The sequence below is a fragment of the Colletotrichum gloeosporioides genome, assembly GCF_011800055.1.
Source record: "Colletotrichum gloeosporioides strain Lc1 chromosome Unknown consensus_36, whole genome shotgun sequence".
NCBI classification, from domain to species: domain Eukaryota; kingdom Fungi; phylum Ascomycota; class Sordariomycetes; order Glomerellales; family Glomerellaceae; genus Colletotrichum; species Colletotrichum gloeosporioides.
This window is the reverse complement of record NW_025544681.1, coordinates 503,112-517,822: the sequence shown is the minus strand read 5'-3', so window position 1 is coordinate 517,822 and position 14,711 is coordinate 503,112. Positions and strand designations below refer to the sequence as shown.

General features: G+C 57.4%; 4 protein-coding genes across 4 annotated transcripts; 2 read left to right on the top strand and 2 right to left on the bottom strand.

The window, feature by feature from the left end:
- Positions 1 to 1,875: 1,875 nt before the first annotated feature.
- On the top strand, positions 1,876 to 3,769 carry GCG54_00006056 (uncharacterized protein; the record flags this gene model as incomplete). The annotated part of the gene is made up of 2 exons (XM_045406070.1): positions 1,876 to 2,736; positions 2,801 to 3,769. 2 exons carry the CDS (start codon positions 1,876 to 1,878, stop codon positions 3,767 to 3,769), a joined length of 1,830 nt encoding a protein of 609 aa, XP_045265453.1.
- Positions 3,770 to 5,922: 2,153 nt separating this feature from the next.
- On the top strand, positions 5,923 to 9,621 carry GCG54_00006055 (Sterol 3-beta-glucosyltransferase UGT80A2; the record flags this gene model as incomplete). The annotated part of the gene is made up of 1 exon (XM_045406069.1): positions 5,923 to 9,621. The coding sequence occupies one exon, from the start codon at positions 5,923 to 5,925 to the stop codon at positions 9,619 to 9,621; it is 3,699 nt and encodes a 1,232-aa protein (XP_045265452.1).
- Positions 9,622 to 10,001: 380 nt separating this feature from the next.
- GCG54_00006054 (uncharacterized protein) lies at positions 10,002 to 10,662 on the bottom strand (the record flags this gene model as incomplete). The annotated part of the gene is made up of 2 exons (XM_045406068.1): positions 10,002 to 10,045; positions 10,095 to 10,662. 2 exons carry the CDS (start codon positions 10,660 to 10,662, stop codon positions 10,002 to 10,004), a joined length of 612 nt encoding a protein of 203 aa, XP_045265451.1.
- A 1,857-nt stretch (positions 10,663 to 12,519) lies between these two features.
- GCG54_00006053 (putative glucan endo-1 6-beta-glucosidase B) lies at positions 12,520 to 14,043 on the bottom strand (the record flags this gene model as incomplete). Its single annotated transcript, XM_045406067.1, has 6 exons — positions 12,520 to 12,587; positions 12,638 to 13,064; positions 13,119 to 13,313; positions 13,363 to 13,414; positions 13,464 to 13,531; positions 13,582 to 14,043. The coding sequence occupies 6 exons, from the start codon at positions 14,041 to 14,043 to the stop codon at positions 12,520 to 12,522; spliced, it is 1,272 nt and encodes a 423-aa protein (XP_045265450.1).
- Between the last annotated feature and the right edge of the window lie 668 nt (positions 14,044 to 14,711).

The following is a 14,711-nucleotide window of genomic DNA, read 5'->3' as shown; positions in this document are numbered from 1 at the left end:
ACGGAGACCTGGAGGTACAAGCGCCAGAGCGAGTGGTTGGGTGTCGAAGGGAGGCTGTGGAAAGTACCTCCCCAACTCCCGCCTCTGACGGTCCGCCGGGATGTACAGCGCAGGGCCGTGTGCGTGACCCACTGGACCGTCGACAAGTACCGGGCCGCTCCTCAAAGAGGTGGTAATGAGTGAGGGACCTGGTATGGCAGGGTGCGGGGTCGAAGTGGCAGACGGCGGAGACTTTGGAGAGGTTCAAGCGTTGGCGGATTGCTGATGCTGTAGTCGTGATGCTGGCCGTCAGGTCAGAGACTGAGGTGTAAAGTAGGTAAGGTAAGGTAGGTAGGTATGTGGTTGTCCAAGGCAAACGAGGAGCCTCCAGATGAAGGAGGTCACAAAGGAAGGCACCTTGAGGTGTGTTGTGTACCTCAGGACGGGAGGTTGTAGCCATAACCACGGGGTACCTCCCGTCTCCCATCCCCCTCCTCACTGCACTGCACCGCTCCTCCTGCCAGCCGCCCCCTGCCGCCAAGTCTTATCGCAGCGCATGCCGTTATCTCAAGCGGGCCCCGCTCCAAAAAGATGGATAAGGTAAGGCGGTTATCGATACGACACTCGACCTGACTTTATCGATATGTGACCTCCCTTAGGTGACTAACTACCTTACGGCGGATTGATAGTAATGGAAGGTACCTAAGGTAGTCTACGAGCCATCATTTATCCAACACGGAGCAGGGCCAGGTTCTCTCGTCGACAATGATTCAAGGGTTCCGCTCCGTCCCGCAGATTAAAGGAATTGAGGGCCATCCAGTTTCGTAGTCTGTTCGGATGCCTCCAGGTTCCATAGTCAAGCATAAACCAGACTCGAGCCGATCTTCCCAAGATGCCAGGCCAGGCCAGCGCTTGACACACTGCTGGCTGCACACTGAGGCGGCCCAGTGGCCACTTCTCCTGAGGTGATCTGAGAAACCCACGTCTCGTGGCACAGCCCAGGCCCGGACCAGACCAGGCCAGGCTTGCCAAATGCCAGACCACTTCAAGACAAGCCTGACAACACCCGACAGCCTCCCAAACTGCTCTCGACGGCACGAAACGGCACACTCACCGCCAAGCCTGACGCTCCAGCCAGCCGCCAGCCTCGGGTCCAACCAACGACACTGTGACTGACCTGAGGTATTCCAGTGGCGGGGCGGATACTGGACGGAACCATCTCACCGTCCACATCCAGCGTTGCGGCCTGGAACCACCTGTGCCGATGGGTTTCACAGCGCTCCTCGGTGTCAGTCACAGGCCACGTCTGCACTGAACGAGCAGCGGTGGGGCAGGTTCCAGCGGGGCTTCCTCACTGAATCAGGGCTAGTGCGGGGTTCCTGCTGCGCCCACTGCTGGCATTTCTGGGCCTGCAGCACCTCACCATTTCCCACCCGTCCCAGTCCTAGTCCCAGTCACAGTCGCAGTTCCAGTTCCCCCATCCCAACCCATCCCATCTCATTCCAATCCCGCCCCATCCCGGCCAGGTAGTGTGCTCCAGCCGGTCCTCTCACCTCAGCCAGTCCCAGATCTGGGTCCTGATTGATGTGCTGCTGCTGTATCCGTGTTCTTTAGGCTGTGATCCTCAGGCTGTGAGAGGGTGAATTGCAGTGAAGGTGCTAATTATATGCGCGTGTGAGGTGGGGGGGCAATGAATTGGAGTTGGAACCCTTGTTCGCGCCAGCCAGCCTTCGCAGGAAGCTCCGATGACGAAACCCAGGTAGAGGGCGCAGCCTCTTTTCTTTTCTTTCTTCATCTTGCTTCACCTTCCATTCCTCCCTCGCCATCGTCTCTGCACCCGCCCACGTTGAGATAGATCCCTTCGCCAATCCTTGTGCCACGAGAACACCAGACCTGATGATTGAAGCCGCCACCATCCCGTCCGCCCCTGCCATGGCAGACTCCTCAAAGGGCCTACAGGCGCTGCGCGAGTCCAAACCCCCTGCCACCGACACCTTCACCTATCTGACCATCATCGGCGAGGTCCTGTCTCCTGAGATCCTGCCAGAGCTCAACGACATTCTGCAAGATGCCCAGCTTACCCAGGACATCGGATGGGACCTGGTCGAGATGCTCGTCCCCGTCCAAGGGAGCGAGCAGTGTCTCGAGACCATTGCGCAGCTGGGTAACCCGCGCGAGGTCATCCTGAAGGTCCTTGAGGTCCTCGAGAAGAACGTCGACGATGCCACAGACGACGAGGACGACGACCAGACCACGGCCACATTCGTCAACCTCGTCGGCATGCTCAGCATCCTCCACAAGCGCCTGAACGTCGCGCGGCCCTCTCGCTTCGTCCACACAACCCTCCAGAGCGTCTACCGCACCTACCATCCCCGCAATCCTGAAATGACGGCCGCAGTCATCGCCCTCATCCGCTCCTTGTCAGGCGAAAAGCGACCGCCTCTGCCCACTCGCCAGTCGAGCAACAAGCTCGACACTCCCTTCACATCCAGCGACCCCACGAAGCACGCACCTGACCCGGAGGCGGGGAAGTCCCAACAACTCGCGCCAACCGAGCCGGCCACCACGAAGCGGCTACTGCAGTCCTTCATCACCTGCATAATCGAGGCCTATGTCAACTGCACGAGCATGGAATGGGCCTCCCGCCTGCTCGAGTTCTACAACCCGGAGCGCGTCGTGATCCGGAAAAGCATGTTGCGCGCCTTCAAGGAGGACGACGACTTTTTGGCCAGGGACGCTCTGGTTGGCCAGCTGGTGGTATGTACATACCTTCGTCCGATGTTAGCGTTGCGGACGGACGAACTGCTAACAATTTAACTAGGCGCTTGCAGGAGATCTCGGATTAACTCGAGTACATGACCTGTCTGTCAAGGAAATCTTCGAAGGTTCCATCGTCCACAGCCCCCTGTCCATCGATACCGATGCCCTTAGCCCCTCCGCCATCAAGCTTTCCACCGGAGGCGTCTGGTGTCTTGTGGCGTACTGGCTCTTCTCGGCAGAAGTCTTCGATGCGGATTACGAGCAGGTGCAGATGACAATCTTCCCCGACCATAACAAGCTGTTGCAGGGCTTCCTCGGCGATGAACCCCAGACTCGCATCGTGGGTAACCCAGGAACGACCGAGGCGCTGGTCGTGATGGGGCTGTATTTGGAGAACTACAAGCGCATTTCGCCATCAGACGGCCATGGTGATTTCATGCCTTACCATCACCTGCTGACGCTGGTCTCCGTGTTCCACCCGTCTCTCTCTGTACGCAATGTCGCCACGACTCTCGCCGGCCTCGTCCTGCACGACGACCCTGACGACAACGACCGTCTCAAGATCTTGGAGGATCTCCTCGAGAACTGCATCTTTTCCGCTCTGCAGGCCTCTGCCGTGACATGGCTGCGAGAGGAGGTGATTATTGCTCATAAACGCAAGCTTACAAACAGATTCGCGTCGACGGACGCCATTGATACCCTTCAGTACGCATTGTTTCCCAACCTGGCCTTCCTCAAGGACCAAGACGCCACCGCTCTCTGGGAGTACTGGGTGCAGAACTTCCCCTTCCACCTGCAACTCGCCAACTTTGCCTACTTCCTGTTCGCTGGCACCGAGTTCCAGCACCTCGTACCAGCGAGCATGCCGGGTGCCGTCGAGCAGCGCTACGTAGAGCCGCTGCTACATGCTGCCAAGACGCTACAGGCAGCCGTGGAAAAGAAGGAGATCGACGACCAGGGACAGGGCGGGGAGGTGTTCACGCAACTCGAGATCTTAACGATGCAATTAAAGAGCCTTCCTCTTCAGTAAGCTTTGTGTACATCAGCCGCCGGACATCAAGGGAGCCACGGCGCCGGCAAGCCGAATTGCTCTCTGATACAAGGCCTTGCATTTTTGGGCGTGGGTTCATGACGGAGTTTTTTTATGAATTACGAACCACCTAAGCTGCTGAGCAACGAGCAGCACGCAATTTAAAATCACAGTGCCAAAGCTTGTTGACCCGATTTGTGTGATCTTCGATGATGATGTGTGCTCAACACCGGTGCTTACCTGAGAGGCAGGTTGACTGTGACTCCGGGCCTCATAATCGTGGCTTTGCGGGCGGGCCACGTTGATACTTTAGGTGTCCTCACTGGGAGGGCTGTGTCGGCACCCATTCAACAATCCTAATTGAGACAGCTGGCCGTGGCTCTGCTCGACGTTGCTGAACGTGGTCAACACAACCATCATTCTCACCTACTCACTCCCCCGCAACCATCTCAAAGGCAGTTTTCCTCTCTTTAAACCTTTTCTTCCTCCTCCAGCCTTGTTCCTAATCGGAGCTTCCCGTGGTATCCGTCGATGACAGCCAGCCTCACTTTGAATCCCTCTACGACACGATGCGCCACGTTCAAATTTGCAGCCGAGACCCCGCGCAAGTGCTGTCGTTTCGATGCTGCTGTCTGAGCACATACTTTACATGTTTTTTCAGCGCACAAAGTGTATCTCTGGCCAACTCAGAAGGCCACACGTTAGTTGAAGGAGAGGCAGCTTGGCAAGACTGTCTCTCATGTGGGAGTTGAAAGTTTCCCTTTCACCGGCGATCATTCTACAGGCCACAAACAGACGGCGACTCAACTTGTTGCATCCGGCACCGCTCGCACGTGTCGTCTTATCCCCCACGCAGGACGTGACGAAGGAGCTTCGTGGGGATGGATGAAGTCCAAGCGGATTGCACATTACCTTGAGGGTCTGGTTCGGGCCTCCGAGAGCCGCATTGTTTCGTAAGTTGGAAACTCTTTCCGCCCCGTCTTGCCAAGCGCCCAAAGTGCCCCCGTCGAGAGAAGCTTGGCTTGGTGGAGGCGACGTCAAGTGTGGCGAGGGCGGTACGTGGCTGTGCTTCATGGACGTCCCATCTGCTCAGCCCATTGGCCTGCCGAAAGCCAATTGCAAAAATGTGGATCTTTGTTGTGGCGCCGTCAACGACACATGCGAGCAATCACGTAAAAGCCGAGAACCTGGAAGGCGACAGAGGCCAGGACGTGCAGGATTCCGCCGCGCCGCATCCCAAGGGGGTTTGAGCCAATTTGCTACAGATAGACGGCCAGCAAAGCAGACCCAGTCTTCAAGCGCCCGCTGTGGTTGAGGTTGCAACTCCAGTCGTTAATCTTGTGCGTAGCACTGTCCGACAAGAACCGGCCGGCAGTGTGATGATGATGGGCGCGAAGTGTGTGTTGTCAGTGAGGCATGGTAACGTTCAACACGCAAGAGATTGGTGGTGGGTTGATTCAAAGTGTGGTGTCCGGGACAGAGTCTCCGGCCAACCAGATCGCCTACCCCTGCACGGACCAATGCGGTCCAGCCAATGTAAATCTCGGCGCACGGTCCGGAGGGCCACTTTCCATTTGACAGGGATCCACCCTGGCACTGGGCAGGCCTGGCTAGCCCGCGAAGCCTTTTAGTGTGATCGAGAGGTGATGTCATAATGCCAGGGGCTGGAATTTCGCAGCAGCTCAGACTCGCTGCTGCTTTGGAAACGGGCTAGCACTGCGCGGCCGGCTTGCAGAAGCTTGCTTTTTGGTGTGAAACTCACCCGTACTGAGGCGCTCGAGACTGGCCCGAACAGGTCTCTGGCGTGTGCCGACAATACGCAGGGCGTTGCCGCTGTTCCTTTATTTTCTCCGTCTCCTCGTTGTCCGCGACGTAGCTTTCCCCCAGCTAACGCCCCCCTGGCTCTGCCGTACGTCAATCTCTGTGGTAGCATGACTACTGGCCAAGCACACCAGTGACGCGAATTCTGCGGTTACATTCTTCGCCCCGAGCAATAATCTCTTTTGTTTGGGAAGCCCGCCCTTTCATGGCAACATTGAATCACCGCGACTGACCCAGATCACGCCCTCACCAAATCTCGAAGACTGCAGCAGCATATTCAGTCACAACCAATAAACCCAAACGAAAGACCGCCTAAGAAGGTCGACGCCAACATGGCGAACCCACTTCCGACGGCGAACGTGGCCCTGGGCCAGACGGCAGATTCAGAAGCTGCCTCGACGCCGCAGACCGAGAGCCTTCACATCGACGAGATCAACGACGGCGGCCAGCAAGTGGCCGTCCTCCGAGACGAGAACAACAACATTGTCTACCCGTCCTACGTGCCTCCCGAGATCGACTCCCCTACCGATGCCGCGTCTCCCCGGACACCAAAGTCCGCAAACTTTCCCAATGCACCGGCACCGGAAGCGGCCAAGCCCCGGAAGACAACCTCAGACCCAACAGCTCTCGAGCAGACGAAGGCGACCGCCTCCACCGGGGAGCAAGATCGCCCGCCTATGGACGCAAGGTCGAGGACGGAGGCTCCTGGCCGCAAGACGAACCCACGAAATGCGCCGTTTCCCACTGTGCCCAAACGGGCGGGGACTTCCTACCTGAACAAGGCTATCTGGCAGGCGAACACGCAAGATTCAGACTCGACAAGCTCGAGCGACTCCTCGGATGATGAAGAATCAAGGACGCCAGCCGAACAGAAGGCTGCCGAGGAAAAGGCTCGGGCCAAGGCCAGGCGTCGACAAGAGTCCGAGGATCGCTACAGACGGTTCCGTGTAGGAAATGATAACTACAACACCAAAGGCAAGGTCAAGCGAGATGGTCGTCTGAGGATCTCGGTCAAGGAGACGGCAAACACAGGATATCTCGCCAAAGCTCTGGGCCACGCTGTCAAGAGGGTCGTACCGATCCACGAAGGCCAGGAGGACGGGGAAGAGGCCCGACGACCTGACCTGTCTCGCTTGTCGTCTGCCACCACGGCCACTGACCGCGAGCCGAAGCCGCGGCTTAATATTGTTATCATGGTGATTGGCTCACGTGGCGACGCACAGCCGTTTCTGAAGATCGGAAAGATTTTAAAGGAGGACTACGGACATCGGGTGCGCATTGCGACACATCCGGCTTTCCGCGAGTTTGTGGAGAAGGACTCCGGCCTCGAGTTCTTCTCCGTCGGCGGCGACCCCTCCGAGTTGATGGCCTTCATGGTCAAGAACCCCGGCATGATCCCCACTCTCGATGCCGTCAAGGCCGGAGACATTGGCCGGCGAAGATCGGCCATGGCAGAGATGTTTGAGGGGTTCTGGCGAGCCTGTATAAATGCGACGGACGACGAAAAGGACGTCCACAACCTCAAGATGATGGGCCAGAGGGACCCCTTCATTGCCGACGCGATCATCGCCAACCCACCCAGCTTCGCACACGTCCATTGTGCTGAAGCACTCGGTATCCCTCTCCACCTGATGTTCACTTTCCCTTACACGCCGACACAAGCGTTCCCGCACCCGTTGGCGAGCATCAAAAAGTCCAACGTGGACCCGGGATACACAAACTTCATCTCCTACCCTCTGGTTGAGATGATGGTCTGGCAGGGATTGGGTGATTTGGTCAACGACTTCCGAGTGAAAACACTCGGACTGGACCCGGTCTCGACGCTCTGGGCCCCAGGCGCAACCTACCGATTACACGTCCCATTCACGTACCTCTGGAGCCCTGGCCTCGTCCCGAAGCCCCAGGACTGGGGCGACGAGATTGACGTCTCTGGCTTCGTGTTCCTCGACCTGGCCTCGTCTTTCGAGCCGCCCAGCGACTTGGAAAAGTTTCTCGAAGCAGGGGACGAGCCCATCTACATTGGATTCGGCTCAATTGTCGTCGATGACGCCGATCGCTTCACGCAGATGATCTTTGACGCCGTCAAGATGGCGGGGGTTCGCGCTTTGGTGTCCAAGGGATGGGGTGGTCTTGGCGGGGACGAGATGGACGTCCCCGATAACATCTTCATGTTGGAGAACACACCCCATGACTGGCTCTTCCCCCGTGTCAAGGCATGTGTTATTCATGGTGGTGCCGGAACCACTGCGATTGCACTCAAGTGCGGCAAGCCCACCATGATTGTTCCCTTCTTTGGCGACCAGCATTTCTGGGGCAGCATCCTCTCCAACTGCTCTGCGGGCCCGGAGGCGGTACCCTACAAGCACCTTACCGCCGAGAAGCTCGCCGAGGGCATTAAGTACTGTCTCACGGAGGAGGCGCAAGAAGCAGCTGGCAAGGTCGCCAAAGACATTGAGCTGGAAGGCGATGGCGCTAAGAATGCGGTGCGATCATTCCACCACCACCTCAACCTGCAGGGTCTGAACTCCATGCGCTGCTCCGTCCTCAGAGACCGGGCCGCGGTCTGGACCCTGAAGAAGACCAACATCAAGCTCAGCGCTCTGGCCGCCGACATCATTGTCGAAGAGGGACAAATTTCGTGGAAGAGACTCCGCCTGCTTCGCCACATGGAGTGGAACGATTTCGAGGGCCCCGGCGAGCCTGTCACCGGCGTGGCTGGCTCGGTCGCTGGGACGTTGGGCAACGTGTTTGGTGGTGTGGGGAGCGTCCCTTACAAGCTGGCAAAGACATCTCATAAGCGAAAAGAGAAGAAGGAGAAGAAGAAGAGGCTCAAAGCGATGCGAGAGAAGCGCACGTCGGCCAAGAACCAGGGCTCGGAAGTCAATGGTCACGCGGAGACGGAGAATGACGTGCCCAAGGCATTGAACAGGCAAGAAGGCGATTCCAGTGAGAACGAAAACCAGGAAGCGCAAAACGGCCATGCCAAGGAGGGGACCAAGAAAGACTCTCAAACAAACGGCAACGCAGCCTCAGGACGACCCGCCCAGGGCGACCGCCGCGACACTATGTCTTCGGTCGAAACCGCCACGACGGTCGACAACCCCGTGGAGGACTACGCCACCGAGGTCGGCGACGGTGTCGGCAAGACGGCCTCAGCCCTGGCCCGCGCCCCGGTCGACCTCTCCATGGCCCTGGCGCAGGGCTTCCACAACGCACCCCGCCTCTACGGCGACGACACCGTCCGCCGCCCGCCCCGTGTGACGGGTATCCGCTCGGGTCTCAAGGCGGCCGGCAAAGAGTTCGTCTTTGGCATCTACGACGGCACGACCGGCCTCGTCCGCCTGCCCGTGCGCGGGGCCAAGAAGGACGGCTTCACGGGTTTCGTCAAGGGCACCGGCATGGGCCTGACGGGCTTCGTCCTCAAGGACCTCAGTGCCATCATCAGCCCCGTCGGCTACACTCTCAAGGGAATCGTCAAGCAGACGGAGCGCCATAAGCAGCCGGACCGGGTCGTCCGCCGTGCGCGCATTGTCCAAGGCCAGCGGGAGCGGCGACAGCTCGGCGACCGCAAGCGCGAGGTCGACAAGGAGGTCATCACGGGCTGGCTGACCATCCGCGAGCTCATGGAGGCCCTCGAGGTCGAGGAGAAGAAGAAGGGCATCACGGGCCGGCTGTCCTCCAAAAAGCAGCGCGTCAATCACGCCGCCTTTGAGAGCGTCGACGTCGCCGAGCGCACCCTCGCCGCCATCAGGAAGGGCGAGGACATCAGCACCGTCGTCGGCACGGAGAAGGAGCTGCGCAAGACGGACGAGAAGCGCAAGAGCCCCGCCGCGAGGCACAGCGTAGACACGAGGCGGTCGGGGGAGAATGACCGAGGGCGAAAGTCTGCAGAGAACCCGCCAAGCACCACAAAGGATGACAGCGCCCTCGTCGAGAACAAGACGGGTGAGGCGCAGGCAGAGGCGGACGCTGAGGCAGCGAGCAAGTCTGAGCGGCCGGGTGTTGAGCGCTCGACGTCGTTGCAGGCTTAGCATGCCCGAGATCTATCGTCAATACGGCGGATTTTCTTTTGTCGCTCATAAAGATACAGAAACTTTTAGGCATGTCCATGGCATGCGTGTTTGGCGTTTGGGATTCTAGACGTTCAAATTATACCCCGTTTTTGCTAGTATTGCGTAGGGAGTCGTAAGGAAAGCGAAGCGTAGTCATTGTAGTTGGAAATAATTCAGGTAAAAGTAATCAGCTTCAATCACATCATCTGAACTCTCTTGCATTTCAACGTGACCGTTTGTATTAGGTATTATTTATGGATGTGGGTATGATGTTGTGCGTTTAACCCTCCTCGCCACGCCGAGCCCAACTCTATCGACTCCATGGTCTTCCACTTCTACGCGTCCCCATACCGACATGATTACTTGGAGACCTCCTCACGGAAAACCCGGACCTCCTGGCAGGCTGTGCAATGTTAGCAAAAATCAGCATGCCAAATCAAGAGAAGACATACTGGGATTGACGGGTGCACCACCGGTGACCCAAACGAGAGCTTGGTAGTAGTAGTTGCCGACAAAGGTCCAGCAGACGTGCCAGCGGTAGTACTTTTCTGCGGTGTAGTTGACCTTGTCGGGGACAGCCTTTGAATCGTCCTGGCGACTGTAGATGAAGAGCTCGTTGTCATCGTCGTCGAAGCCAAAGCTGTAGATGCCCGTGGTGCCGGGAGAGAAGATGGGAATGGCTCCATTGCTGACCAACTGAAGCTGGAGGTCCAGAGTCGTAGGAACAGGGTCACCATTGCCGATGGGCAAGTTCCAAATCAGAGGGCCGAGAGTAGGCTGGCTAGAGCTGGTGGTCATGTTCCAAAAGTACTCTGAGTGAGTTTGCGCGGAGCCATTAGTGCTGCGCTCAGGGCAGAGACCAGCTTGGCCAGCTCCAGAGTGGCATGATGCGAGGTAGGTCCCCTTGCATGACGGCTCGCTACGAGGCACATACTTGAGGTAGAAGGGCGAAGACTGCGTTGTCTCTTGGGCAGAGACCAGGGCGGCGCCCAAGAGAGCAAAGACGGCGGTGGCCTTCATGTTGTCAATGGGAGAATGGGTCGAGATTGTTTGGGTTGGAGAGAAAGAGGGGAGAAGTGATGCTGATGAAGATGGAATGTGCGTGACTGGAGGGCGGCAAGTTGAGTCTTATACTGAGGAGAAGAGTCGTCGGTGTACCTTGAAGATGGCTTCGTTGCGAGAATACGAGTTCTGTCGGACAAGGCTAGCCAAAGACGGGTTGTGGACGGTATGTCGTTGGGATGGAGGTGGGAGATGTTCGAGAAGATGGAGGGGTCTAAATAGGGATAGCGGGCAAGGCGAGAAGACGGTGTGCTTCCCTCAGCACACTACTCTTTTTCCACGACTTGGGGCATGGTTCCTTCTCCGCCATGTCGTCAGTCAAGCAACAGGCAGGAGATCCCAAGGGAGCCGCAAACTTACCGTCAGAACCCCGCTGATCTGCTTTCCTGTGAGGCACATTGCTTCCTCACTCGGAAGCAGACAGTTGGGTGCTGTTACCTCAGGGTAGCATGACGTCCAACCAGTCGTATGAGCCGGGCGACCCGGTGCCTTTCCAAATGTCTGTCAGGCTGAAAGGGGAAAAGGGAAAGGGAAAGGGAAGCTACTCGCTGGGGCATGTCGATCACCGCCCGCCCACAAATCGGCTCCGATGGACATGGAGCTAGGAGGGAACGAGCCAGTGAGGGAGGCGGCAGCCAGACTCGGTCAAAAAATCTGGGGAAACAGCTACGCAGGCGGATGTCTGATTTGGATCGTCACACAGGGTCGCACTGCGTCAGCGGCCCTGCTCCACCCGTAAACGACTGATGGCATCGTCGGACGGCAATCACGCTTGGTGTTCAAGTCATGGCAACCCACATTTTCAGCCACGCCGCTTCGCGTGGATCGAATTCCAACTTCCGCAGTGTGGGTTGATCTGAGATTGATGATTGAAAAGAGGGGAACGGGAGTCTAGAACTGAAGCTTCCTTCGAGAAAAGAAGCATAAAATCTTGTTTGGCTTCTCCAGTGGCAGCTTCAATGTCCTCCCTTGCGTCGGCGTCGTGGGTACGCAACGGAGCGCCCGCCACATGCACGTCATGGACGCCGGGAACCGCGATTGCGGCTGAACGTCAACTGTCACCCTGGGGCGATCACAAACAACGCGTTTGCAATTTAGGCATTCGAGACAGAAAGGCGGGTTTTCGCTTGATTTCTCCAGCGTTGAGGATTGCAGGAAATTCAGCCCGAGGGCGTTTGCAAGGGGGGCAAAGAGTGAACACCATGTGTTTGTGAGACATGACGTTGAAACCAGCACTCTACACACGCGAATGGTGCCGATAGCCCGGCCAAAATGCTTGGCTTCCCGTTGATCTCGAGCGGTTGGCGGACCGAGACATGAGCTTAGCATACGGGTTTAATGAAAGGGCCGACTGACAACAAACAGGGGCGAAAGGGCGGTGCAACCCGGGACCAGCAAGCTTTGGGCGACTGCGGGGAGAATCGCAGGCATCCAAGAAATCTTTTTGCTGCCGAACGCTGATCTCCCGTATCCTCCGCACCGGCGAGGGCGATCTCGCGGCCGTTGCTGACAGACGCCGGTTATGGGGTGAGCAGCGTTGCCGAATGCGGGAAGAAAGCGAACGCCGCTCGAGTCGTCGCAGAATGCTCCCTTTCGGGCCCAGTCTGCCTAGCCTAGTCAAAATGGTCTTGCGGGCTACGTTACATTACTTTCAAGTTATCATAAAGGTATCCGCCATCTCCTTTGGGCAGCTAGTTGTCATCAATGGAGTCGTGCATCTATCATTCAAGCTCAAGTATGTACAATGAAGACGTAAATGCCAAGGTATCCAGACAACCAAAAGGCCATCAACCATGGTCTATAAGACGTCACGCCCTAATTGCAAACACCGGAGCTGGCAATGGTGTTAAGGTCTGTGGGGACAATACCCGCGATGACAGCATCTAATCATTGTTAGTATCGAACACTCACGCAGTGGGGTGCGTTGACATACCTCTGTAGGACCACCGGTAGTCTCCGAGCTGAGCCTTCCACGACCAAAACACCCAGCCGGCGGTGTTCTTCTCGTAAGAGTGCACCTGTGCCGCGAACCACTTCTTGTAAAAGTCCTTTTGCGTGTCCTTGCTCCAGCCGTCCGTGTTCTCGACCGAGTCCGGAGGGCTGATGCTCCACTCGCCGACGATGGTGGGGCCGGAGGAGTCGCTGTTGCGGTTGTCGTTGCACGACGTCGAGATGTAGTCGGCGTGCGTAACGGGCACGTTCGTCGCCCACTTGAGGTAGCGGTGGTCGTCAAAGGCGGTGAAGTACTTGTCGTCCAGGAACTCGACCGGGTTGCCGGAGCCCCAGAGCGTGTTCATCATCTGGATGTGGAAGTAGTTGTTCGCCGAGACGCCGAGGTCCTTCTCAACTTGGCGGATGGCCTATGGAAAGCATGTCAGCGATGTGGTATCGGGGTACGAGGATGGAAGACTTACATTGTAGGCGTTCTTGTAGAAAGTGCTGCGCATCGAGGGGACGGCCGAGTCCCAGCTGGTGGGTTCGTTGACGAGCTCGATCATGCCGACGTTGCGCATCTCATTGTGGTCGTGAGCGAGCTTCCTGAGGTACTGGAGGAACTTGACGGCTCGGCCGTACTGGTAGTCGTTGTAAAAGCCGGCGGAGGGCGCGAACTATTCTGGTCAGATCGGGAGTCCCGCTCTTCACTGAAGGTCATCTTACTTGGCCAGTAAAGGCGTTCTGAGCGACTTGGGCACCGGGGGCACCGTGGTGGCTTCGAGGATGTCAGCTAAAGAAAACCTGCACGTGTTGGCATGACTTACTCCAAGATGATGTAGAAGCCACGATCGCTGGCCCATCCGCAGAGTTGGATCAAGTACTTCTCAGCTCCCTGGCAAAGGTTAGCCAATGCTTCACGTCCTTCCGCGACGCAACACGAACCCTAGGGAAGTGCTCAGAGTTCTTGTCGACCAACGACTCATCCAGCCAGTAGCCGAGCGGGATACGGATCGTGTTGATGCCGTAGCCCATCATCTCGTCGAGATCGGTCTGGGTGATCCACGAACCCCAGTGCTTCTGGAAAGCCGCGTCTGCCTTGTCCTGGCCGATGTTCATGACACAGTCGAACTCGGACTTCTGGCCGCCGCAGCCCATGTTGTTCCACTCGGTGTTGGCCATCCACGGCTCAAAGACGAAGAGGGAGCCCAGGTTGACACCCCTGATCTTGCCGGCGGCGGGCATCCAACGCTTGCCAACGCTGTGCGCCTCATCGTCGGTCGTGTTCTGGCCGTCGAACAGGCTGAAGCCACGGGTATCCAAGAGCTTCTTTGAGCCATCGACGGGCAGCCATGCGTGGGAAAGCTGAGCGGTGGCAGCGAGCGCCAACAGTGTAAGACGAACCATGATGAACGATTGAAGATGGTGGCCCAGTTAAGTTGATAGGGATAGAGAGCAAGATGCATCGACAAAACGTGGCGAGACGGGCCGTCTTAACAAGCTTTTCCACACCCTAGCGATGTACGGGACCGAACGATGACCTCAGTAGCCGCCGAGCAGCAACCGAAGCCATTGAGTAAGAAAAGAGATTATTCCAGGGGGCTCAGCCGCGGTGCGGTAACAACGGACTGGTTGGGGTCAAGACGCTAGCGCAAATGCCGATCATGGGAGCTCGCTTCGACTCCAGATCTTGGTTTTCAATGGACATGTTTCTTGAATCTATCTCATCAAGGTTTAAGCGTCTACGGCTATTTGGGGAGCATGCAGGGGGGTATTGTGGGATCGGATTGCAGGTTCATCCAATACGAGCCAAGGAAGAGGGATGAAAAAAATAGGCTGCCGTTTGTTCCTGCATCCGAGCATCTCGACCAGGTGCAATTGACGGCTGCCTGGAGATATGTCTCTAGCACCCCCCACCATCGTAAAGCCGTAATAGGTTATCCTGCCAAGCTAGGCTTGGCTGAGTGAAGAAGGATTGGCGTGCGACGGCGGGCTAACCCGAGCGAGGTCTGGCCCATCATCCCCTGTCGATGTCTAGTCCCCGTTGCCCAAGTTGGGGAAGGTTGCCAGCCAGC